Source organism: Entelurus aequoreus, linkage group LG25 (assembly GCF_033978785.1).
Source record: "Entelurus aequoreus isolate RoL-2023_Sb linkage group LG25, RoL_Eaeq_v1.1, whole genome shotgun sequence".
Lineage (NCBI taxonomy): Eukaryota > Metazoa > Chordata > Actinopteri > Syngnathiformes > Syngnathidae > Entelurus > Entelurus aequoreus.
This window is the reverse complement of record NC_084755.1, coordinates 30,466,518-30,493,391: the sequence shown is the minus strand read 5'-3', so window position 1 is coordinate 30,493,391 and position 26,874 is coordinate 30,466,518. Positions and strand designations below refer to the sequence as shown.

General features: G+C 38.8%; 2 protein-coding genes across 9 annotated transcripts in view; one reads left to right on the top strand and one right to left on the bottom strand.

Annotated features, from left to right (window-relative positions):
* The window catches only part of caskin1 (CASK interacting protein 1), a 275,600-nt gene that overhangs the window by 148,324 nt on the left and 100,402 nt on the right, over nucleotides 1–26,874 (top strand). For all 5 annotated transcript variants that reach the window (XM_062036952.1, XM_062036950.1, XM_062036951.1 and 2 more), the window contains exons 3-7: nucleotides 1,779–1,876; nucleotides 1,944–2,089; nucleotides 10,486–10,581; nucleotides 10,758–10,888; nucleotides 21,802–21,910. In XM_062036952.1, the coding sequence (XP_061892936.1) occupies nucleotides 1,779–1,876; nucleotides 1,944–2,089; nucleotides 10,486–10,581; nucleotides 10,758–10,888; nucleotides 21,802–21,910 (580 nt within the window). The remainder of the gene's footprint in view (nucleotides 1–1,778; nucleotides 1,877–1,943; nucleotides 2,090–10,485; nucleotides 10,582–10,757; nucleotides 10,889–21,801; nucleotides 21,911–26,874) is intronic.
* Nucleotides 1–26,874, bottom strand: part of LOC133642635 (phosphoribosyl pyrophosphate synthase-associated protein 2) — a 327,925-nt gene that overhangs the window by 205,025 nt on the left and 96,026 nt on the right. The gene's annotated exons all lie outside the window — the stretch shown is intronic.

The window sequence follows — 26,874 nt, the reverse complement described above, 5'->3', positions numbered from 1 at the left end:
CAAAGACAGCACCATTTGAAGAAAATATTTTAGTGTTTAAAGACATTAAAACATCATTAATAGAACATACATAACCCAATTATCCTAATGAATCACTGTATATGGTTCAGTCCCAACAGTATTTAGTCACTAATATCTACATCTTGTGTTCATTTCACATCCACAGGTGTCACATTGATCAGTGTTATTATCTACAGTTTATTTACAGTATTACCACATTACTTCAGTTCACTTCACACATTAGCTTTCTCGGAGAGCCCAGCCCTAACATGAGCTTTCCTTGCAAATGTATTTAACAAAATACCAAATGTAAACATTTCATTCTTTTCGCCAAAATAGGATATAAATTTATGAAAATAATTAAACGTGTTTAGTATTGTTTACTCATATTTGAATATAGGAAATAATAATAATGTGAGGACACTGACATATTGCATAAAACAAGTGTGAAAATATTTACCTTCAAGATTGTTACACCACTGACAATAGTTTCAAGAGACTACATAAGAACTTAATATTACAAAATAGTATTATATGCAAATGTATTTCAAATAAATTGTTAACTGGATTCAATAATGCGACTCTTATAATTTCTGTAATTTCATAATATATTTTCACGTGGCTTTTTATTTTTAGAAAAACCCATTTATATTTCGCAAAGCAATAATTGGTTAATATTTAAAACAAACATGCGTATTTCGCAAGCAAATATTTTTTAGCTTACCTCATTATTAACAACCCTGTCTGCAACTGAAGTGGGTCGTTTGGGTGGATCTTTCCTCTCGATGTAAACAAAGGATGAAGTCCGTAAGGTTTGCTCACTTTCGGTTGACATCCAAAAGTACCAGCTAGTGAAAAGTTAGTTTTCCTTGCTTCAAGTTGTTTTATATGTTTTTGGCGTTTCGCATGTACTTCCAAAGCCTTGAAACCTCGTGATCCATAGTCAATATTATCATGACACCACGTGCACAAAACCTTTCCGGGACGATCGATTTTCCGAATAAAATCACCGAACAAAGTAGTAACTTTCTTCTTCCCAACAGTATCAGTGATTTCCCTTTCCATCCAGTCCCATCGAAACTTATTTTTGACATGTTTATCAATTTCTTTTACTCGTAAAGCGTCCTTTCTCTCCAGAACCGACATCGTTTACATATGGAAAATGGCGGTATGATGACGTTATTAACGTCATCATTCATAACAGATGTCCTGATTGGTCACAAGGAACATATCGACCAATCAACTACGGCGTAATATAAACTACGTCTCGAGTCTTGATTTAGGGTCGGAAAAAAACCCGAAAAACGGGAGATAATTTTTTTCCCCACCGAGATTAAAAAAGACGGAATTCCGACTTTAGACGGAAAAATCACATACCTGGTCAACGAAGATTTGCGACACACAGTCATTTTGATAGTAGGCTATTATAGTTAATATAGACACTTACATCATGTGTTGTCTTCATTATAACACTAATATAAGACTTTTAAAGTCATTTTGATAGTAGGCTATTATAGCTAATATAGACACTTATGTCATGTGTTGCCTTCATTATAACACTTATAAAAGGCTTTTAATTTTTTGCGGCTCCAGACAGATTTGTTTTTTGTATTTTTGGTCCAACATTTCAACATTTGGGGTTGCCGACCCCTGCGTTAGGCAGATGCTCATTAGACTGCTGTTAATAAAATAATATTGTATAGTAGTAGTATAGCAATTGTACAGCAAAGTGTAAAAGAACTAATGTGCTGGCGCATACTTTTGTGTTTCCCTTCTAGATTTTCCCCCCTGCACCATGCGGCCCTCAATGGGAACATGGAACTCATCACCTTGCTGTTGGAGTCGCAGGCAGCTGTTGACATCAGAGACCAGAAAGGTGAAACGAAACCAATGCAAAATGGCCGGGCGCTTCATGTTTACGCGCCGTTTCTGTGTACGCACAGGCATGCGGCCGCTGCACTACGCAGCCTGGCAGGGGAAGGCGGAGCCTATGAAAGCGCTGCTGAAATCCGGTTCTTCCGTCAATGGGCAATCGGACGAAGGACAGATTCCGCTCCACCTGTCGGCGCAGCACGGCCATTATGACGTGGTGAGTGACGTCATCTTTTTAAGACACTTGAAAACATTACTGTACTGTACACAGTGTAGACTTGTCCCAATATCAGTATTTTGGGACGAGTGCCAAATTGTATTTTGATACTCCCCATTTTATTTGTAAATGCTACAATATTATATACGCCTGTTAGTAGGGGTGTCCAAATTTTTTTTTTGTAACGATTCATACTCGATTGACAAAAAAACAAAAATCGATTTGAAAAATTAATAATAAATATATTTTTGGTACCGGTACCAAAATGGATTTTGATACTTTTCAATACTTTTCTAAATAAAGGGGCCCACAAAAAATGCCATTATTGGATTTATTGTAACAGAAAATCTTATGATACCTTAAATATTTGCAATAATTTTGTCCTTAAATAAAATAGTGAACATACTAGACAACTTGTGTTTTAGTAGTGAGTAAACAAACAAAGACTCCTAATTAGTCTGCTGACGTATGCAGTAACATATTGTGTCATTTATCAATCTATTATTTTGTCAAAATTATAAAGGAAAAGCTGTAAAAATGTATTATTAATCTACTTGTTCATTTACTGTTAATATCTACTTACTTTGTTTCAACATGTTCTATCTACACTTCTGTTAAAATGTAATAATCACTTATTCTTCTGTTGTTTGATACTTTACATTAGTTTTGGATGATACTACTCATTTTGGTATCAATGCAATACCAAGTAGTTACAGGATCATACATTGGTCATAATTAAAGTTCTTGTGTGTCCAGGCGCGTATTTCCTGAGTTTATAAACAATTAAAAAACGACAAAAGAAGAAGAAAATATCGATGTAATCATTGTAGTATTGACTTTATACGGCTCTTGTATTTGGTATCATTACAGTCGATGTACAGTACAGGCCAAAAGTTTGGACACACCTTCTCCTCATTCAATGCGTTTTCTTTATTTTCATGACTATTTGCATTGTAGATTGTCACTGAAGACATCAAAACTATGAATGAACACATGTGGAGTTATGTACTTAACAAAAAAAGGTGAAATTACAGAAAACATGTTTTATACTCTAGTTTCTTAAAAATAGCCACCCTTTGGTCTGATTACTTTTTCGCACACTCTTGGTATTCTCTTGATGAGCTTCAAGAGGTAGTCACCTGATATGGTTTTCACTTCACGGGTGTGCTTGAAGCTCATCGAGAGAATGCCAAGAGTGTTACTTTTACGTGCGTTACGACGTCGTTAACGATGCATTTGCTGCAACGTGGCACGCAACAGGGACGGCGTGGCGAAGTTGGTAGAGTGGCCGTGCCAGCAATTGGAAGGTTGCTGGTTACTGGGGTTCAATCCCCACCTTCTACCATCCTAGTCATGTCCGTTGTGTCCTTGGGCAAGACACTTCACCCTTGCTCCTGATGGCTGCTGGTTAGCGCCTTGCATGGCAGCTCCCGCCATCAGTGTGTGAATGGGTGAATGTGGAAATACTGTCAAAGCGCTTTGAGTACCTTGAAGGTAGAAAAGCGCTATACAAGTATAACCCATTTATTTATTTATCATTCTGAGGTGGTTGCGTTGATGTCAACAAGAAGTAGCTCTGTATTAGTGCAAGCGACAGCCACCACACTCGCAAACACTCACTACTACGGGTGTCCCAAAAAAAAAAGTTTTTCGATTTAATCGCGATTCTTATTTGTAATGATTCCTAATCAATTAAAAAAAATCGATTTAATTTTTATTTTATTTTTTTAAAATCTGGCCTGTCCAGCCACTCAGACAAGTGGAATTTTATTAACCAAAATCCGTATTATATATAACGTATTTTTCGGAGTATAAGTCGCAGTTTTTTTCATAGTTTGGCCGAGGGTGCGACTTATACTCAGGAGCGACTTATGTGTGAAATTATTAACACATTACCGTAAAATATCAAATCATATTATTTAGCTCATTCACGTAAGAGACTAGACGTATAAGATTTCATGGGATTTAGCGATTAGGAGTGACAGATTGTTTGGTAAACGTATAGCATGTTCTATATGTTATAGTTATTTGAATGACTCTTACCATAATATGTTACGTTAACATACCAGGCACGTTCTCAGTTGGTTATTTATGCCTCATATAACGTACACTTATTCAGCCTGTTGGTCACTATTCTTTAGAGATTTTAAATTGCCTTTCAAATGTCTATTATTGGTGTTGGCTTTTATCAAATAAATTTCCCCAAAAAATGCAAATTATACTCCAGTGCGACTTATATGTTTTTTTCCTTCTTTATTATGCATTTTGGCCGGTGCGACTTATACTCCGAAAAATACGGTATTTTCTGTATTATAAAAAAGAATCAGAGCTGTTTTATGGAGGAATGTAGTTTATCATTTAAGTCAGGGGTGTCAAACGTACGGCCCGCGGAACAGGTTTTATCCGGCCCGCGGGATGAGTTTGCTAACTATAAAAACGGGGCGAATTTTTTTAATGAAAGAAACTGTTGTTCTAAATGTGTCCACTATTGATTGATTGATTGATTGAGACTTTTATTAGTAGGTTGCACAGTGAAGTACATATTCTGTACAATTGACCACTAAATGGTAACACCCGAATAAGTTTTTCAACTTGTTTAAGTCGGGGTCCACTTAAATTGATTCATGATACAGATATATACTATCATATATACTATCATCATAATACAGTCATCACACAAGATAATCACATTGAATTATTTACATTATTTACAATCAGGGGTGTGGAGGCGGGGGGGAGTTGGATATGGACAACAAGTAGTGGACATAGAGAAAGAGAGAAGAGAGAGAGAGAGAGAGAGAGAGAGAGAGAGAGAGAGAGAGAGAGAGAGAGAGAGAGAGAGAGAGAGAGAGAGAGAGAGAGGATCAGAAGGCATAAGAAAAAGTATCTGCATTTGATTGTTTACATTTGATTATTAGCATTTGATTATTAGCAATCCGGGGAGGGTGTTAGTTAAGGGTTGTAGCTGCCTGGAGGTGAACTTTTATTGCGGTTTTGAAGGAGGATAGAGATGCCCTTTTTTTTATAACTGTTGGGCGCGCATTCCACATTGATGTGGCATAGAAAGAGAAACAGATGTCGCAATAGCAATTCTTTGTATCTTAGTGGATGATGCTACATATGTAAAAAAAATAAACCATAAACATTGATTGATGGATGTTAGTGCACCAGTTGAGAAATACAAAAATAACATCCTGTAATTTGATTTTGATATTATTTTTTTATCTTAATAGATTGAAAATTAACACCAACGAGTTGAATGCTGAACATTATCACATCATTTATTCAGAAAGTATAAATACAGACAAAGGAAGATATAATACTATTAACCGCAACATGTAAGTGTAAAAAAAATAATAATAATAATTTAGAATTAATCGCAATTCTTATTTGTAATGATTCCTGATCAATTCCAAAAAATCGATTTAATTTTTATTTTATTTTTTTAAATCTGTCCTTTCCAGCCACTCAGACAAGTGGAATTTTATTAACCAAACCCCGTTTTTTTTCTGAATTATAAAAAAGAATCAGAGCTGTTTTATGGAGGAATGTAGTTTATCATTTAAGTCAGGGGTGTCAAACGTACGGACGTCAGGGCCGGATAAAACCTGTTCCGCGGGATGAGTTTGCTAAGTATAAAAATGGGCCAAAATTTTTGAACAAAAGAAACTGCTGTTCTAAATGTGTCCACTAGATGTCGCAATAGCAATTCTTTGTATCTTTGTAGGTGATGCTACATATGTAAAAAAAAATAATAAACCACATGATGTTAGTGCACCAGTTGAGGAAAATGAGCAAAAAACAAAAATAACATCCTGTAATTTGATTTTGATATTATTTTTTTTATCTTGATAGATTGAAAATTAACACCAATGAGTTGACTGATGAACATTATCACATCATTTATTCAGAAAGTATAAATACCGACAAAGGAAGATATAATACTATTAACCGCAACATGTAAGTGTAAAAAAAACAACAACATTATGATTTGTACAATTTCCGAATGTGTTTGTTCTATTTTTAAACAAACAAAACAATCTGAAGGTGTCTTTATTTTTAAGTTACCGTGCCGTGATTTTACCAGTCCAGCCCACTTGGGAGTAGAAGTGGCCCCCGATCTAAAATGAGTTTGACACCCCTGATTTAAGTGGTACCCAATGTATTAGAGAAATGGGACCCATTACCTGCCTGCTTGACACTCAGCATCAAGGGTTGGAATTGGGGGTTAAATCACCAAAAATGATTCCCGGGCTGCTGTCCACTGCTCCCCTCACCTCCCAGGGGGTGACCAAGGGTGATGGGTCAAATGCAGAGAATAATTTCGCCACACTTAGTGTGTGTGTGACAATCATTGGTACTTTAACTTTAACTTTATTAAAAAAGTATGGATTTTAAATCGAAAAATCAATTCTGAATCGAATCGCCACCCCCGAGAATCTAATCGAATCGTGTGGTGTCCAAAGATTCACAGCCCGTTTCTGAACACATTCAACAGAAACTGCGGTCGTCATTCGCGGCGGACAACCAAAGCTGAGCTAACACAGCTTTGGTCATGTCAACAACCGCTTCTGTCGACAGTACAACTGTACTGAGTTGAGACTGGGTATGACCTTGTCTACACAGTAAGACTAGAATACAGGAAGTGTACTGATATGGAGTGTGTAATTACATCTATGGCGCCTGTCCCATCAAGCATGAAGACCTTTCCCTATACCGACTCACGCCGTGACAGAATATTTTCTTTTAAGCCAGACCAACTTCCCAGATTTAATTAATTCTCAGTCCGTATTTAAATATTCATGTCCTAAAAGCGGTGCCATTTATAAAAGCAACTGCAGCCAGCGGTGTTTTCTTAGGGGTAATGAAAGAGCCTCAGGACTTCCTGTCAGCTCTTTAATAACACTGACATCCACTTCTATTGACTTCCCGCAGGCTGCGAGGTGGTCATTCAGCGCTTGCATTTTCTCATCATTCATCCCTTATGCCTTCGTTTGCTTCAATGTTCAAACGGTCACAGTGTAACATTTATAGTGCAGGGGCCTCGTTCCAAAGCCAAGGCCCCATAAGAAAAAATGCAAATCTAAAAAATGTGTTCCTCCCACCCAAAGATATGAACGCAAAACACATTTTATAGAGAATGATTATCGTTTTATATTTTTGGAATACATATCAATGATGACTGAAGTGTATAAATGAACATTAACGTCATTTTAGGGTTGTACGGTATACCGGTACTAGTATAGTATCGCAGTACTAATGAATCAAAAACGGTACTATACTCTGTTTGAAAAGTACCGGTTCCCCATATATATATATATATATATATATATTTTTTTTATTTTTATTTTTTTACGGGAATGACGGCGTGTCGTCACATCATGACATTGCTGGTTTTACGAGCAGAGGAGCATGTTCGGCAGCGCACAATCACAGAGTACTTACAAGCAGACACAGTGTGTAGACAGAAAAGGGAGAATGGACGCATTTTGGCCTAAAAACTAACGATAAAGGTGAAGTTATAACACTGAAACACCCTCAGGAAGAGGTGCCGGCTAACATCCATCCGCAGTCAGCAGTGTTTTACCTACCGTATTTTTCGGAGTATAAGTCGCACCGGAGTATAAGTCGCACCTGCCGAAAAAGCATAATAAAGAAGGAAAAAAACATATATGAGTCGCACTGGAATATAAGTCGCATTTTTTGGGGAAATGTATTTGATAAAAGCCAACACCAAGAATAGACATTTGAAAGGCAATTTAAAATAAATAAAGAATAGTGAACAACAGGCTGAATAAGTGTACGTTATATGAGGCATAAATAACCAACTGAGAACGTGCCTGGTATGTTAACGTAACATATTATGGTAAGAGTCATTCAAATAACTATAACATATAGAACATGCTATACGTTTACCAAACAATCTGTCACTCCTAATCGCTAAATCCCATGAAATCTTATACGTCTAGTCTCTTACGTGAATGAGCTAAATAATATTATTTGATATTTTACGGTAATGTGTTAATAATTTCACACATAAGTCGCTCCTGAGTATAAGTCGCACCCCCGGCCAAACTATGAAAAAAACTGTGACTTATAGTCCGGAAACTACGGTACTTCTAAATCACTAATCCTAGTCTCCATGTCAACGAATAAAGTGAGTTTCTTACAAGTATCATCTCTACAGGACGAGGAATAGCTAAACATGCTTCGCTACACACCGTAGGAAATTACAATAGCTCACAGGCGTCACCGCTAACAAAAGCTAGTGCCCGAATGTAAACAAATGCCATGGGTGGATCTACACCTGACATCCACTGATACCAAGTAGTTACAGGATCCTAAATTGGTCATATTCAAAGTCCTCATGTGTCCAGGGACAAATTTCCTGAGTTTATCAAAATAATATGAATTAAAAAAAAAGTTAAATATATTTTGTGACGATAAAAAATATTGATTTAATCATAGTAGTATCGACTAGATACGCTATTGCACTTGGTATCATTACAGTGGATGTCAGGTATAGATCCACCCATGGCATTTGTTTACATTCAAGAACACTAGCTTTTGTTAGCGGTGACGCCGGTGAGCTATTGTATCCTTCTACGGTGTGTAGTGAAGCATGTTTAGCTATTCCTCGTCCTGTAGAGATGATACTTGTAAGAAACTTACTGTATCTGTCGCCATGGAGACAAGGATTAGTGATTTAGAAGTAGCTAAAACACTGCAGACGGATGTTAGCCGCTAGCTATGTCTTAAAGCAGTGTTTTTCAACCTTTTTTGAGGCAAGGCACATTTTTGTCATAAAAAAAATCCGGAGGCACACCACCAGCAGAAAACTAGAAAAAATGTAACTCCACCAAGTCGTCGTGTCTTATTTTGAGTGTGTTGGTGTCTTCCTGTGTGTAGTGCTTTAGTTCTTGTCTTGCTTATTTTGGTGGCCCTTCCTGTATTGCCGGTGTTTTCCTGTAGTGGCTTCATGTCTTCCTTTGAGCGCTATTCTGCGCACCTGCTTTGTGTTAGCAAGCAAGAATATTTACGTTGTTGCTATCCTTCTTTGTGTGGACATTGTTGATTGTCATGTCACGTACGGATGTACTTTGTAGACGCCGTAAGTTTTTGCTGTCGTCCAGCATTTTGTCTCTGTTTACTTTGTAGCCAGTTCAGTTTGACTTTTGTTTTGCATAGCCTTTTCCTTTCGTTCATTTTGGGTTTATGCATTACAAACCCTTTTTACCTGCACCCTGCCTCCCACTGTGGTCTGCATATCGGGATCACAACAAACCATCCTCGTCTCACCCGACACATTCCGACTTTTACAAAGCAATGCTGCCACCTACTGACATGGAGTATTACGTGGTTACCCTGCCAAGTTTTACACAGCACAGACTCTAAGCAACGGCACATTATTGGCAGATTCAAATTTTTGATTTGCAAAAAATATTTTTGGGATAAATTAGGTGAAGTTGCATAATTTCCCACGGCACACCAGACAATATCTCACAGTGGTTGAAAAACACTGTCTTAAAGCACCTCTTCCTGAGGGCGTTTCTGTGACGATCGGTCACTTCATTTCCGTTTGTTTCCTGGTTTTTGTATTACTTCCTGTCAGTGATCTTATTTTGTTAAATTTCCTGTTTGTTCCGCGGAGCACTGTTTTCTCCTCACCTGCCGTTGATTGGCAGCCGGTCCACACCGGCTGCCAATCAGCATATGTCTATTTATGTTTTCTCTCAAGCACTCCTCAGTGCTCGATGATAGACTCTCTATGTTTGGAACATTTATGCAAGACTGCTTTATTTTCTGTTTATGATAATTAAAATCATCTTACCTGCTCATCCTCCACCTGGTTCTTTCATCTTGGGATCACACAAACGGCAGCCATGCGAGTTCCTCACAGTTTCAGTGTTATAACTTCACCTTTATCGTCAGTTTTTAGGCCAAAATGCATCCATTCTCCCTTTTCTGTCTACACACTGTGTCTGCTTGTAAGTACTCTGTGATTGTGCGCTGCCGAACATGCTCCTCTGCTCGTAAAACCAGCAATGTCACAATAAATGAATAAATAAATAAAATTGAGAGCCGGTACTTTTCAAACAGAGTATAGCACTGTTTTTGATTCATTAGTACCACAATAGTATACTAGTACCGGTATACCGTACAACTCTAGTTTGTTCGTATCAAGACCGTGACGATATACGAAAACCGGGGCAAAAACCCGCAGTACCACTTTACTACAAATAAATTGCAAATGTGAAGCTGTGAGTTCAGCTCAAAACATTGGAGACGTAATATGCAGAAAGGTAGTGGCACCGACATTACAACTAGTGGAACAGAATATGGAAGAACGTGTGAATTTGCTCCTCTTCCATTCAATCATTGAATCCTGTCTCCAGTCAGAAATGCTGCTCCAGCACCAGTCCAACCCGTGCATCGTGGACAATGCTGGGAAAACACCTCTGGACTTGGCCTGTGAATTCGGCAGAGTCGGGGTACGCATTTCAGTTTTACAGATTACAGGAACGTGAAACAGTGTCAAATAATGAGGAAACATGTCTTCTGTGTGTGTGTGTGTGTGTGTGTGTGTGTGTGTGTGTGTGTGTGTGTGTGTGTGTGTGTGTGTGTGTTTGTGTGTGTGTGTGTGTGTGTGTGGTGTGTGTGTGTGCAGGTTGTCCAATTATTACTGTCTAGTAACATGTGTGCTGCCCTGCTGGAGCCCAAGAAAGCAGATACCCAGGATCCCAATGGGACATCTCCTCTGCACTTGGCTGCCAAGAATGGACACATTGACATAATCAGGTACACACACACACACACAGAATGATGAAGTAACTACGCCATGTATGGCACAGACTGGGGGGGGCATATACACATCTCTATCGACAGTTAGCTTTTGTGACTTTGCGATGTTGCGCTTGCGCCGATTCACTCAAATTATGCACGGGCTGACAAGTTTCTCTATTATCTGCAATTACCCCGCGCATTTTGGCCAATCAGCATAATTTTCGCCAATCAAATGTGTCTCTGAACGGCACTCAAACACGCACATCAACTGTCTAATCAAAACCTAAGGGTAGAGGAAGAAGTAGCAGCAATAAGAATATACCGGCATATAAGCCGCACCCACTTAATTTTTATGTATTAGTCGCACCCAAGCCGCAGCTACGTTGCAAAATGAATATTTACACAGGAAGATTGTGTGAATGTTTATTTACATACCTTAATTGTTTCGAAACGGCGCCTGTAACACGGCTGATCAAACAAAACAGAAGTCATCGTCATGGACCAACTAGCTGCAAAAGCTAGCTCTCCAATCAGCTAAACTGACTCAACACCCCGGTGACGTTTTGGTGAATTTACTGAGGAATTTGTGAAACTGAAACAATACAAAAAGAAAATAAATTAGCTAACACAGACACTCGTAGATGTCTGCTACCGACGCTAGCTTCCTTCCATTACGGTAGCACGTACAAATATGCATGAAAACACTCCCATAGACATCGCCCATGGGACACTTTAGTAAGTGCAAACAGTTTTAGTTATTTTGTAAAACATGCAAACGTTGCTTGGAGTGAGGAATGAACAATCCGTACGAGTAGAAACGCTATGGACGGCTAGAAGACTAAGCAGCACTCTACTTCCGGTTGAAAGCAGTAAATAGAAAGACACCCCAGCACATGCAGTGAGCGAATTCGTCCAAAAGATGTCGCCATAGCACATTCTCAGTGTATTTGCTCGTTTTAGTTTTTTTTTTACACTTTTTGTATTATGGCCGTCAGCAAAAAAAAAAAAAAATCCCTAAATTAGCCGCACAGTTTTATAAGCCGCAGGGTTCAAAGTGCTTATAGTCCGGATTTTACGGCAGGGTTTCCCGCAACGCTTTGTTGTTACGGCAGCCGCCTTAACAACAAAGACCCACTGCCTTATGCTAGGTTCACACCAACGGCGCTTTGACGGCGCTTTAAAGCGGCATGCAAAGCGGCGTTAAAGCGTAACAAAGCCTGATTAAAGCGTGAGGGTCCTAATGGATCGTGGGAAAGCTTGTAGTGAAGCGGGACATGCGGCAAGTTCGCCAAAATTGTTTAAACGGTTTAAAAAAATTCTGCGCTCTGTCAACAATGGAATAAAGCGCAGAGAGCGTATCGAAGCCTGACAAAGCCTGACAAAGCTCAGCAAAGCTTGACTCAAAGCGTAGGAAAGCTTAACAGATCTTGGTTCAAAGCGCAATAGGAAGTGACTGTGATATTGACTAGTGACATTGAAACTTTATGTAAAACCAACACAGGATTACAAATCCATTCTCTTTTGCATTCTTGCCTTTTTTATACGATGATCATTGTTTCTGTACTTCTGCTGTTTGATGTTGCAGTTTGACATTACTGTCTATAATTTTTCTGTATGAAAATGTTAATAATAAAGAGAATATGTTACGTTTAAAAGAAATGCCTTTTATTATTGTCAACTAGCATAAGAAATGAAAGATAGATATTTATTAAGATGACAAAGAAATAAAAGAAATGAAGATATAAAACATAATATAACGAAAAAAAAGACAAATTGAAAAAATAAATGAATATAAAAAATAAAAGAAATGCCTTTTATTATTGTCAACTAGCATAAGAAATGAAAGATAGATATTTATTAAGATGACAAAGAAATAAAAGAAATGAAGATATAAAACATAATATAACGGAAAAAAAAGAGCAATTGAAAAAATAAATGAATATAAAAAATAAAAGAAATGCCTTTTATTATTGTCAACTAGCATAAGAAATGAAAGATAGATATTTATTAAGATGACAAATAAATAAAAGAAATGAAGATATAAAACATAATAAATAATAAACATAATAACGAAAAAAAAAGAGAAATTGAAAAAATAAATGAATATAAAAAATATGTGGAAAACAGTACCGGTATACTGAGTTTTTCACTTTTTTTTTTTACTTATTTGTTTATCATATTTCTCTTTTTTATTACATTATGTGTTTTATCATGTATATAATAAAACAAAAGGAGAAATCAAATAAATAGATAAATCTAAAAAAATGTGGGGAAAACTTAGTATACTGAGTTTTTCACATTTGTTTCTTATTTTTGTTGTAACAATGCACAACAGAGCTTGATAATCATGTCAGAGCCTGATTTAAAGCCTCAGGATCACATCAAAGCGTAATAAAGTTCAATAAAGCGTAATAAAACGTATCAAAGCGTGATTTAAAGCGTATAAAAGCGGGATCAAAGCGGCATCAAATCGTGAGGAACGGTAACAAAGCGGCAACTAATTCGTATCAGAGCGTTCAAAGCATAACATTACTTCGGAGATCGGGATATTCGTGGAAAAATTGACAAAAATGACGGCGCTTTGCTCGCCGCTTTAAAGAGCGGCAAGCGCCGTTGGTGTGAACCAGGCATAAACTAACGTCTTAACAAGCTGCTTTGCTTGGTTCTGCCTCCACTGTCAGTACGTCTCTGCAGCACCCAGCATTGTCCCACCCACAGAACCATCTGATTGGTTACACGCAGCGCGGTAACAGCCAATCAGCAGTGTGTATTCAGAGCGCATGTAACAGCCAATTAGCAGTGCGTATTCAGAGCGCATGGAGTCAGTGCAACAACTAAGTTATTTCACTTTACCTTTTTCTGTGTTGATTGAGCTGTGTTGAAGCAGCAAAAAACAACATTATGTTAAATGAAGAGTTTCTGTCTCTGATAGATGTAACTGCATCATAAAGCCTACATGAACTCCATGGTGTTCAGGGATGAATAGTCTCTCCTATTGCTATTGTACTATTTTTTCAGCTATAGTTACATTAATCATTAGTAATGTAGCAGCCTAGTTTTGAATGGCATGGTTCCTGCTATCACATGATAAAAATATAAAATTTACATAACAAAAATCAACTACAGGCTTCCCAAATGCTGTAATAAATTAAGCATGATGAGTTGAGCATATGTCAGCATGTGGCCCCACTTTTAATTTTTTTTCAAACGCTTATTGGAAAGGCTTATTCATTTATCTTAGTAAGTCATTATTTTGTGATCATTTTGACTTAGTAAGTCATTATTTCGTACATGCACATGCATCCTCCGCAGTTGCCATTTCTAATACAAAGTAGCGTATATTTCTAAGTCATATCTGTCAGTAGACTCGCTATGGAAGCACTAAAAACAACAACATGGCTGACGGGGAGAAGACACAGTCGAGACAGTGGAGGCACGTAAATAAGACAGTAGGAAGGACATAAATCATGGTCCCAATACAGAAAAACATTGCATCTAATAGAGAATGTCTCATTTGCACCCCTGGTGGTGAAATCTATCAACATTAGGGTGGTCCAAAAAAGGAGGGTTTTTTTTCAAATTGACTGTGTGTCGGTTTTAAAAGTGCTCCCCCTCTGGTCAACATATGAAATAACAAGTGTGTGTAAACATTTGAAGTGCTGCCCCTCTGGCCAACAGGTGTGTGTAGGAAATTGAAATGCGCCCCCTTTGGCCGAAAATAATAAAAATTAAAAATAAAAATTTGTATATAGAGACATACTGCCATAACTTGAAGTAAATAATCCATCCATCCATTTTCTACCGCTTGTCCCTTTCGGGGTTGCGATGGGTGCTGGAGCCTATCTGTGTGTGTGTGTTCTTGTATTTCTACCCTTCTTGAGACATCAACAAAGAAAATTACCTTCCATATGAGGACCGAAGAACAAGTTAGGACCGAAATCATGGTCCCAATACGGAAAACCATTGCATCTAATAGAGAGCCAAATACTAGAGTCCGTGAACGTTGCTCCAAAGTCCGGATTTTTTGTTGATTTAATGTGCATACAAAAGTAAACATTGACAGGTGCAAAGGCAGCTACATATGATAAAAAAAGATGGCAGCTAAAGGACTTCCCTATTCATCCCCGAAAAAACCCGCCAGGTGAACAGCTGATTTTACGACTTCCGGTGCTGATGTATGACAACCCGCGTCCCATATGTGACCAAAGGATGAACAAATACACTACAGTACTAAGAATATAGTGGCCATTAACAGTTAGCTTCTACAGCTGGGTTGCCCAAAGTGCAGCACTGGGGCCATCTGTGGTCCATGACTCCTTTGTCATCGGCCTTAAGCACATTACAAAATAAAAACTATAGCTATCTCATTTGCACCCCTGGTGGTGAAATCTATCAACATTAGGGTGGTCCCAAAAAGGAGGGATTTTTCAAATTGACTGTGTGTCGGTTTTAAAAGTGCTCCCCCTCTGGTCAACATATGAAATAAGTGTGTGTAAACCTTTGAAGTGCTGCCCCTCTGGCCAACATATGAAATAACAAGTGTGTGTAAGAAATTGAAATGAGTCCCCTTTGGCCAAAATTAATTTAAAAATTTTTAAATAAATATGTATATAAAGACATACTGTAATAACTTGAAGTAAATAATGAAGAATAAAAACCAATTACAAAGAAAACAATTCAACAACAAAAAATGTACTAAAAGCTAACCTTTTTTTATATTTGCATAGTATGTATATATTATTAATGTTGTAAATACAAATCTTTATATATCTAGAAAGGGTGGTCCTAAAGAAATGGGCAGTTTTCGAAGGTCTCAAAAAGGTAAGAAATACATGAATTTGTGTGTTTCTACCCTTCTTGAGACATCAACAAGGAAAAGTACCTTCCATATGAGGACCGGTGAACAAGTTAGGACCGAAATCATGGTCCCAATATGGAAAACCATTGTATCTGATAGAGAATGTCTCATTTGCACCCCTAGTAGTGAAATCTATCAAAATTAGGGTGGTCCCAAAAAGGAGGGATTTTTCAAATTGACTGTGTGTCGGTTTTAAAAGTGCTCCCCCTCTGGTCAACATATGAAATAACAAGTGTGTGTAAAAACTTTAAGTGGTCCCCCTCTGGCCAACATATGTAATAACACGTGTGTGTAAGAAATTGAAATGGCCAAAATTAGTTAAAAAAAAAAGTAAATATGTTTATAGAGACATACTGTAATAACTTCAAGTAAATAATGAAGATTAAAATTCAATTACACACAAAAAAATGTTAAATAAATAAAAGCTTACCTTTTTTATATTTGCATAGTATGTGTATATTATTAATGTCGTAAATACAAATCTTTATGTATCTAGAAAGGGTGGTCCTAAAGAGGTAAGCATTTTTCGTAGGTCCCAAGAAGGGAAGAAGTACAAGTGCGTGTGTGTGTGTGTGTGTGTGTGTGTGTGTGTGTATGTGTGTGTGTGTGTTTGCCTGGCCTCGACCTACACAGAGAGGTGAAGGCTAGATACACTCAGAGATGATAGAAGTGCAAAAAGAGCGAGAGACACTTAAACCAAGTCAGGCACAGTCAGAGAGTAAAAATCTTGCAGAAGTTGATAGAGCAGAGGTGTCTCTAAGCGACAGCTGTGGAATAAATAAAGTCTATCCTATCTTTTTTTTAAAATGCCCAGCGCACACACGCACAAACGCACTGGACAATAGCGGACAACCTTGGTTTGTCATGCCACTGTCATTTAAATGATAACATCCACCGCTTATCTTTAACAAGGACGCACAATAAAGTCATACAGCACATAAATACAGGAAGACCTCATGCTGCAAAAATATCGCTATAGCAATCAGGGCTCAGGCTAGATGATAATGCTAGTAATTTGTGCGTTATATCGACAGTAATTGTGATTATGATGGTGTGCGCCAGATGGTGCCTGATGTGTTGCGATGATCACCGAAGGGTGCAGCATCTCTGCATGACTCGATTACTAAATGGCAGCTATTTCGGTCTGGATACTGCACTTGGTCACAGCCACGTAACGACATCATGAAGAAACATGCTCACTTGACACGAGCAACCACATTTTGAGTAACGGCACATTAATTGTATATGAATTATAGCATTCAAAAACCGAATGGTTATGGTGTTTGTCACGGCGGGATTTTTGCTTGCTGCGAGGTTTGTTCTCCCAGGATGCAAACAGACTATTCCGGACAAGGCGTGGAGGTAAAAACATGATTTAATCCTCAAAACTCAAAAAGGTACAAAAACAGAAAACAAGGCGAAAGCACAACACGCTGATCGCAGTTGGAGTTAAAGTAAATACTTAGCCTAGACTATGGACATAGAGAACTTATGAAACTGTGGCATGAAATAAACACGACTTACGTTAGTCGAGGCATGAGACAAACAATGACGCCAGGACGACAAACTGGCGAAGGCAGGCTTAAATAATGTCTCTAGATTGGAAACAGGTGCGCGTCCCGAACACCAGAGGCAGGTGAAAATCATAAGTCTCCATGGTAACTAAAACAAACAAGGGTGCACAAAAACAGGAACTAATGGAGTCTAAAACTAACAGAACATAACAAAAACATGATCCGGACCACGGATCATGACTTACCAACATGCATGCAGTCACAGTGTGGTACATCACGTTTTCTCATTACAATGTATTCGAAAAGGAGTATATCAGTAAGCAATCAGGTGTTAGGATCTCCACACTGACTTTGACGACTGTGTGTGATGGATGAAACAAATTCATGAAGCGGCGACAGGGGCCATATGGTCAATAAAAAGGCCCCCCACCAAAAATAAATGCAACTTTAAAAGATAATTAAGGACCAAAATGCGACGGAAGACAAAAGTAGATGAGCTCGGGTCACCGAAGCCGGCTACGTTTCTGGGTGTTGTTGATAAATGGTTTTGGCTTTGCATAGTAGAGATTTAACTTGCACTTACAGATGTAGCGACTGTAGTTACTGACAGTGGTTTTCTGAAGTGTTTCTGAGCCTATGTGGTGATATCCTTTGCACACTGATGTCGCTTTTTGATGCACTACCGCCTGAGGGATCGAAGGTCACGGGCATTCAATGTTGGTTTTCAGCCCAGCCAGATTCTCTGAACCTTTTGATGATATTACGGACCATAGATAGTGAAATCTCCAAATTCCTTGCAATAGCTGGTTGAGAAATGTTGTTCTAAACTGTTGGACAATTTGCTCACGCATTTGTTGACAAAGTGGTGACCCTCGCCCCATCCTTGTTTGTGAATGACTGAGCATTTCATGGAAGCTGCTTTTATACCCAATCATGGCGCCCACCTGTTCCCAATTAGCCTGTTCACCTGTAGGATGTTCCAAATAAGTGTTTGAGGAGCATTCCTCAACTTTATCAGTCTTTTTTGCCACTTGTGCCAGTTTTTTTGAAACATGTTGCATGCATCAAATTCCAAATGAGCTTGTTTACAGCGTGTAGCATACAGCTGTTTATCATTTCCGCGTCGGTAAATGACTCTTTCTTTTAAGTAATTGTTCCAGAACGAGCAAATGTCAAAGTAGGGCTGGGCGATATGGCCTTTTTTTAATATCTCGATATTTTTAGGCCATGTCACGATACACGATATATATCTCGATATTTTGCCTTAGCCTTGAATGAACACTTGATGCATACAATCACAGCAGTATGATGATTCTATGTGTCTACTTTAAAACATTCTTCTTCATACTGCATTAAAGGCCTACTGAAACCCACTACTACCGACCACGCAGTCTGATAGTTTATATATCAATGATGAAATCTTAACATTGCAACACATGCCAATACGGCCGGGTTAACTTATAAAGTGCAATTTTAAATTTCCCGCGGAACTTCCGGCTGAAAACGTCTTTGGATGATGACGTATGCGTGTGACGTAACCAGTGAAACAGAAGTATCGGTACCCCATTGTATCCACATTTGTTGCCGGAAGTTGAAAGTGTGCTGCTATGGAAACAGAAATCAGTCCCGGCAATGATTAAAATTATCAAAATATGGTAAATATTGAATATATTACATATTCAATTGAACCTGTCTGTTACTACATTATATAAATACTTGCAGTGTGTATATTGTACATATTACATATTGTTATGAAGGTGTCTGTTACTACATTATATATATACTTGCAGTGTGTATATTGTACATATTACATATTGTTATGAAGGTGTCTGTTACTACATTATATATATACTTGCAGTGTGTATATTGTACTTATTACATATTGTTATGAAGGTGTCTGTTACTACATTATATAAATACTTGCAGTGTGTATATTGTACTTATTACATATTGTTATGAAATGTGTCTGTTACTACATTATATATATAAAGTTGCAGTGTGTATATTGTACATATTACATATTGTTATGAAGGTGTCTGTTACTACATTATATATATACTTGCAGTGTATATTGTACATATTACATATTGTTATGAAGGTATCTGTTACTACATTATATATATACTTGCAGTGTGTATATTGTACATATTACATATTGTTATGAAGGTGTCTGTTACTACATTATATATATACTTGCAGTGTGTATATTGTACATATTACATATTGTTATGAAGGTGTCTGTTATTACATTATATATAGAGTTGTAGTGCGTATATAAAATGTTAATGGAGGGTTTTGAAGTTGTCTTAGAGCAGGGGTCTCAAACATGCGGCCGGCGGGAGACGTTATTGTGCGGCCCCCACCTTAATATGAACGTTTAATGTTAGTGCGGCCCGCAAGTTTTATATGAATGGCGCTTTACAGCGCTGTGTGCGGAGCTGAAGCATTCTTGACAACCCTCCCGACTTTCACCCGTCAACAATACTGAGGACAACAATATTGAGAGCACAACAATATTGAGAGCACGTATTGAGGGCGGGCGTACCGTGATGGCATTGCCTTTAGCATCCGCTTTTTCTCCATACAAACAACGTGTCGGCCAAGTCACATGTTGGATGAGGCTTCAACAGACACACACACAAGAGACTGCAAGACATAATTGGTCAACAGCCACACATGCCACACTGAGGGTGGCCGTTTTAACAACTTTAACACTCTTACAAATATGCGCCACACTGTGAACCCACACCAAACAAGAATGACAAACACATTTCGGGAGAACATCCACACATAACACAACATAAACACAACAGAACAAATACCCAGAATTCCTTGTAGCCCTAACTCTTCCGGGCTACAAGGAATCTACCAATCATGGTGTGGTATATGGCTCTCGAGGGCCGAACATTGACGTCACTTGCGTGATGCAAGCAGAGAAACGTTTTGCTGCTTTTCCACCACACCCGCACACGCTCTATCTACCTCCCTCCCTCCCTCCCTCTCTCTCGCTCTCTGTCACTGTGTGTGTCTTTCTCGCTCCCGCCGGTCCGGGCGGGGGAGACGAGCGGTGCGGTAGCTTCCGAAGGAGCGAGCGACAATACAAAAGTGTGGTGCACTGGACCCCAGCGCTGATACTTCGACAGAGAGTCGCTGGGCGAATCAGACGTGTAACACGTTAGTCGTGATCGGGGCTAATTGTGCTACCGTGACTGTAACCTCCACAGCGAGCCCCCCCAACCGTCTGGCTCCAGACAGAGACGATTTTTGTTATTTGGGTCCAAAATACCCTTGCGTTAGTGGAAAAGCGGCAAATGAGTGAAAACGACAGAAACGTTGCCATGGAGACGAGGGTTGTCTTACGTGCCTGGCTGCAGTCACACGGCGACACCTGTCCGTCAGTAATAAAGTCCCCGATAACCTGGACCACTTCAAACCGTTATTTGTTTTTTTTTATTGTTTAATTTGCATTGCCTCACACGATGAACACTACATATATTTTTATATGACGCCATATAACACTCCGGGAGCCGTCACTTTTCCCCGGTACTTTCCGCCGACCGCCGTGTTGCTGTCGGGAGGAAAAGCGGAACGACACCCATTGCGGAAATAACATTATTCTCCGTGCGTCGGCTAAATACAAATATATTAGTGATGAGCAAAAACAATTCCAGGAAAAGTGGGAGATGCAATATTTCTTTGTTGAGCACAGGGGCACCCCGACGTGTCTTATTTGCACAGAGAAAGTTGCCGTGCACAAGGAATACAATTTGAAACGTCATTATACCACTAGACATGCTGAGGAATATGCAAAATACCAGGGAGATGAGAGAGTGAACCGGGTTGCACATTATGTGTATGTGTATACATTGTTGCTGACTGGAGAAATCAAATTATTATTATTACTTATGACTGACTGGTTTATTGACTTAATTCTCATTTTGTTCATTTATATTTTGATTTTATTTTGTGTTGAAAATAAAAATAAAGACATTTAAAAAATTTTTTTTTAAGAAATCTTTACTTGGGGCCCAGCCTCACCCAGACTCTGCATCCAGTGGCCCCCAGGCCAATTGAGTTTGAGACCCCTGTCTTAGAGGCTTTGAAGGTTACAACGAGGACTCCCATTAGCCGCATCTTCCAAGCGTTTTTTAATCATATTTAAAATTCTAAAAAAAAAAAAAAAAGCATGTCTGTTCTTGTCTCTCATAATGATTGTGAACAATAGGCAACATGTTTAAAGGGAGACAAAAATGTGTTTAAATTCCGCAGAATAAAGTGTGAGATTATCATACCAAGAATATCAAGTACAGTATTTTTTTAAAACTATTTCATCCTTTCACATTTGCCGTATGAACAAGAGTAATAAACTAAAAGAGGGTGGAAGATTTTTGTTAACAGATTGCATTCTTGGTTTTGGGTTTTTCACGCAGAGAGCTTCTGTTCCATCTGGTTTTTCATTCTGCATTCTATATTTGTGATGCCTCTCAATCTTCAAATCAACTTTTTTTTCTCCCCCTTTCCTCCTTGTGTTCGCCGCGTCTCTGCTCGGTGCACAGATTGTTGATCCAGTCGGGAATCGACATCAACCGACAGACCAAAGCGGGCACTGCCCTGCACGAGGCTGCCCTCTGTGGCAAGACGGAGGCGGTGAGACTCCTGCTGGAAGTAAGTGGAACTTTTCTGAACTTGCTTGTGTTCTGACGCTGTACCAATACACTTTGCAACGACCACTTCCTCTACCAATCTGCAATGGTGCCGAGTATGAGCCACCTATCTTGCAACTTTGTCCAGTCCCCACAAAGCATGCCAAATTCTCCCAATATTTATCCAATCTTATCCAATTGCTGGGTTGCAGGTGATGCTCCATGTGTTTTACCGCCAGGGTTGGACTTTTAGATGAGAAAGATTGTATGAAACACAATACAAAATAATGTACGACTAACAACTACAGTAGTGGTATGAAGTAATGTACTGCATTTAACTTGAAAAGTGGTTCTCCGCCGATATGTAGCATTTTCACCTAACGTTTCTGGTCTTTTTTACAACTACAACAGAACTACAAAACCAGTGAAGTTGGCACGTTGTGTAAATGGTAAATACAAACAGAATACAATGATTTGCAAATCCTTTTCAACTTATATTCAATTGAATAGACTGCAAAGACAAGATATTTAATGTTCGAACTGGAAAACGTTATTTTTTGCAAATATTAGCTCATTTGGAATTTGATGCCTGCAACATGTTCCAAAAAAGCTGGCACAAGTGGCAAAAAAGACTGAGAAAGTTGAGGAATGCTCATCAAACACTTATTTGGAAAATCCCACAGGTGAACAGACTAATTGGGAACAGGTGGGTGCCATGATTGGGTATAAAAGTAGATTCCATGAAATGCTCAGTCATTCACAAACAAGGATGGGGCGAGGGTCACCACTTTGTGAACAAATGGGTGAGCAAATTGTCGAAAAGTTTAAGAACAACATTTCTCAACGAGCTATTGCAAGGAATTTAGGGATTTCACCATCTACGGTCCGCAGTATCATCAATATGTTCAGAGAATCTGGAGAAATCACTGCACGTAAGTGATGATATTACGGACCTTTGATCCCTCAGGCAGTACTGCATTAAAAAGCGACATCAGTGTGTAAAGGATATCACCACATGAGCTCAGGAACACTTCAGAAAACCACTGTCAGTAACTACAGTTGGTCTCTACATCTGTAAATGCAAGTTAAAACTCTACTATTCAAAGCCAAAGCCATTTATCAACAACACCCAGAAACGCCGCAGGGCCTGAGCTCATCCAAGATGGACTGATACAAAGTGGAAAAGTGTTCTGTGGTCTGACGAGTCCACATTTCAAATTGTTTTTGGAAACTGTGGATGTCGTGTCCTCCGGAACAAAGAGGAAAAGAACCATCCGGATTGTTATAGGCGCAAAGTTCAAAAGTCAGCATCTGTGATGGTATGGGGGTGTATTAGTGCCCAAGACATGGGTAACTTACACATCTGTGAAGGCACCATTAATGCTGAAAGGTACATACAGGTTTTGGAGCAACATATGTTGCCATCCAAGCAACGTTCTCATGGACGCCCCTGCTTATTTCAGCAAGACAATGCCAAGCCATGTGACACAACAGCGTGGCTTCATAGTAAAATAGTGCGAGTACTAGACTGGCCTGCCTGTAGTCCAGACCTGTCTCCCATTGAAAACGTGTGGCGCATTATGAAGCCTAAAATACCACAAAGGAGACTGTTGAACAACTTAAGCTGTACATCAAGCAAGAATGGGAAACAATTCCACCTGAGAAGCTTAAAAAATGTGTCTCCTCAGTTCCTAAACGTTTACTGAGTGTTGTTAAAAGGAAAGGCCATGTAACACAGTGGTAAAAAATGCCCCTGTGACAACTTTTTTGCAATGTGTTGCTGCCATTGAATTCAAAGTTAATGATTATTTGCAAAAAATAAGTTTCTCAGTTCGAACATTAAATATCTTGTCCTTGCAGTCTATTCAATTGAATATAAATTGAAAAGGATTTGCAAATCATTGTATTCTGTTTTTATTTACGAATTACACAACGTGCCAACTTCACTGGTTTTGGGTTTTCTATATCTGCAGATACAATATATACACATGAAATACCAGTATTTTGTATAAAAAATTAAAAAAAAACTTGAATTTGCAGTTCCGGTGGGAATTGCGTGTGAATACCCTATGCGCGCAAGCCGCCGGACCACCGATATGAGTGAGTGGAACTGAAATGCTTGAATGTCCAGTGTGAGTGGAGTGTGTGGTTGTTGGAACGGTTCGAATCGGTTGAGAAATGTGCTATATAGAAAAGTTTGTGTATTGCCCATTCATTTTCAATGAGGGGAAATTCCTGGTAATTCCGGGTAATCAGGGAATTTTCGGAACGGGGAAACGTGCTGGCTTGAATGTCCAGGGTGAGCGCAGTGTGTGGATGTTGGAACGGATCAAATCGGAAGACAAATGTGGGATATGCAGTACATTGTATAATGCCCATTCATTGTCAATGGGGAGAAAATTACGGGAAAATCGGGAATTTTGGGAAAAGGGAAAACTTTTTTTGCATGTGTGGATGGCTGAAAGGTGAGAATCGGGTGTAAAAATGGTGCAAAATTTTGAGAATATAGGGCATTGTAGAATTATGAATACGTCCATTTATTTGAATGGGAATTTCTTGGAAATTTGGGAATTTCGGGAAAACCAGGAATTTTTGAAAATATTGATAGTAGCACAATTGTCCTCCATGATATGAATGGGTTGGTTTTGGAATTTTTGGAATCGGTTGAACAATGTTGACTTAGTAACAGTTTGAATTGAGAATGGGTATTTTGGAATTCCTGGAATTTTGGGAAAACCGGGAATATGCAAGCAAACTAAACTAAGAGGATGTTTTGAAGGTGGAATGGTCAAAAACGGTTGAAAAATGTGGACTGGGAAAACTTTCCAGGAAGAGGTGAGACAGCTTGTCTCCTCTGCTTACATGAACTTGTCAAAACATACATTTTTTGGGGCCGGGAAGTCCAGATGTTGTCCTTCTTTCCTGGAGTTTTCCTCCCATATAGTCACACAACACAGCCTCCGTTGGCAGCACTCGCAGCGTGCATGTTGTTATGTTCTGTGATTCAATCAAATAACGCGACAGAGATGGATGAACATGAAGACCACAGAAAATGTAGATCTATTCATTGCCATTAAGCTTTTTTTGTTTTGATGTTTTATGCCCTATTTTTTAATGGCAAAAACACACAATATATCCCCCAGAACATTTAAAAAAAAATGGAATATTTCATTTAAAGTAATTGGAGCCTTAAAGGCCTACTGAAATGCGATTTTCTTATTTAAACGGGGATAGCAGGTCCATTCTATGTGTCATACTTGATCATTTCGCGATATTGCCATATTTTTGCTGAAAGGATTTAGTAGAGAACATCGACGATAAAGATTGCAACTTTTGGTCGCTGATAAAAAAGCCTTGCCTGTACCGGAAGTAGCGTGACGTCACAGGTTGTGGAGCGCCTCACATCTGCACATTGTTTACAATCATGGCCACCAGCAGCGAGAGCGATTCGGACCGAGAAAGCGACGATTTCCCCATTAATTTGAGAGAGGATGAAAGATTTGTGGATGAGGAAAGTGAGAGTGAAGGACTAGAGGGCAGTGGAAGCGATTTAGACAGGGGAGATGCTGTGAGAGGCGGGTGGGACCTGATATTCAGCTGGGAATGACTACAACAGTAAATAAACACAAGACATATATATACTCTATTAGCCACAACACAACCAGGCTTATATTTAATATGCCACAAATTAATCCCACATAACAAACACCTCCTCCTTCCTGTCCATATAACCCGCCAATACAAATCAAACACCCGCACAATACACTCAATCCCACAGCCCAAAGTACCGTTCACCTCCGCAAAGTTCATACAGCGCATTTATTTCCCCAAAGTCCCCAAAGTTACGTACATGACATGCACATAGCGGCACGCACGTACGGGCAAGCGATCAAATGTTTGGAAGCCGCAGCTGCGTACTCACGGTACCGCGTATCCAACTCAAAGTCCTCCTGGTAAGAGTCTCTGTTGTCCCAGTTCTCCACAGGCCAATGGTAAAGCTTGACTGTCATCTTTCGGGAATGTAAACAATGAAACACCGGCTACGTGTTTGTGTTGCTGCAGCCGGCCGCTAATACACCGCTTCCCACCTACAGCTTTCTTCTTCGCTGTCTCCATTGTTCATTAAACAAATTGCAAAAGATTCACCAACACAGATGTCCAGAATACTGTGGAATTTTGCGATGAAAACAGACGACTTAATAGCTGGCCACAATGGTGTCCCAAAATGTCCGCTACAATCCGTGACGTCACGCGCAAACGTCATCATACCGAGACGTTTTCAGCAGGATATTTCGCGGGAAATTTAAAATTGGCATGTGTTGCAATGTTAAGATTTCATCATTGATATATAAACTATCAGACTGCGTGGTCGGTAGTAGTGGCTTTCAGTAGGCCTTTAAATAGACAAAAACAACGATGCTTTTAATTCAGTATTACTTTTTGAACAAAAAAAAAAGACTACAGCTCTCCCTGATCCAAAACGTTGAAAATAATTCATATATCAATATATATTATTTTTGCTTTCAACATTTAAATCTCTCGATCAACCGCAGATTTGTCTGTTGATTTTCATTTTTGGTATGGCAGCTTTGTGTTATTGGTCTCAATATTGCAACATTTCCTTATTACATTGCACCTGTTTGCTCTTTAATTCCACTTTTTATGTTGTTTTCTGTAATACTATTGTTGGAATGTGCAGAGGGCTGTTAAAAAATGTACTGCACTTTGGACACCCCTGACCTAAAAACAATTAGCCAAGAGGCAGCTCTTATCCTGAAAACCACTGCACATATATTTCTCATGTAATCAATAATGCTTTAAAAAGAAAGAATACACACAACTAGATGAGGCAATTCCTGAAGGAAATGTGTGTGAATGCGCCAATGCTGAAGTTGAACTGAAATGCTGACAGAATGTAGTATGAATGTAAGAATAGTTTAAATGTTGAAATGGTTTGAATGTTGAAGACTTTGAATTTCCAGGAAA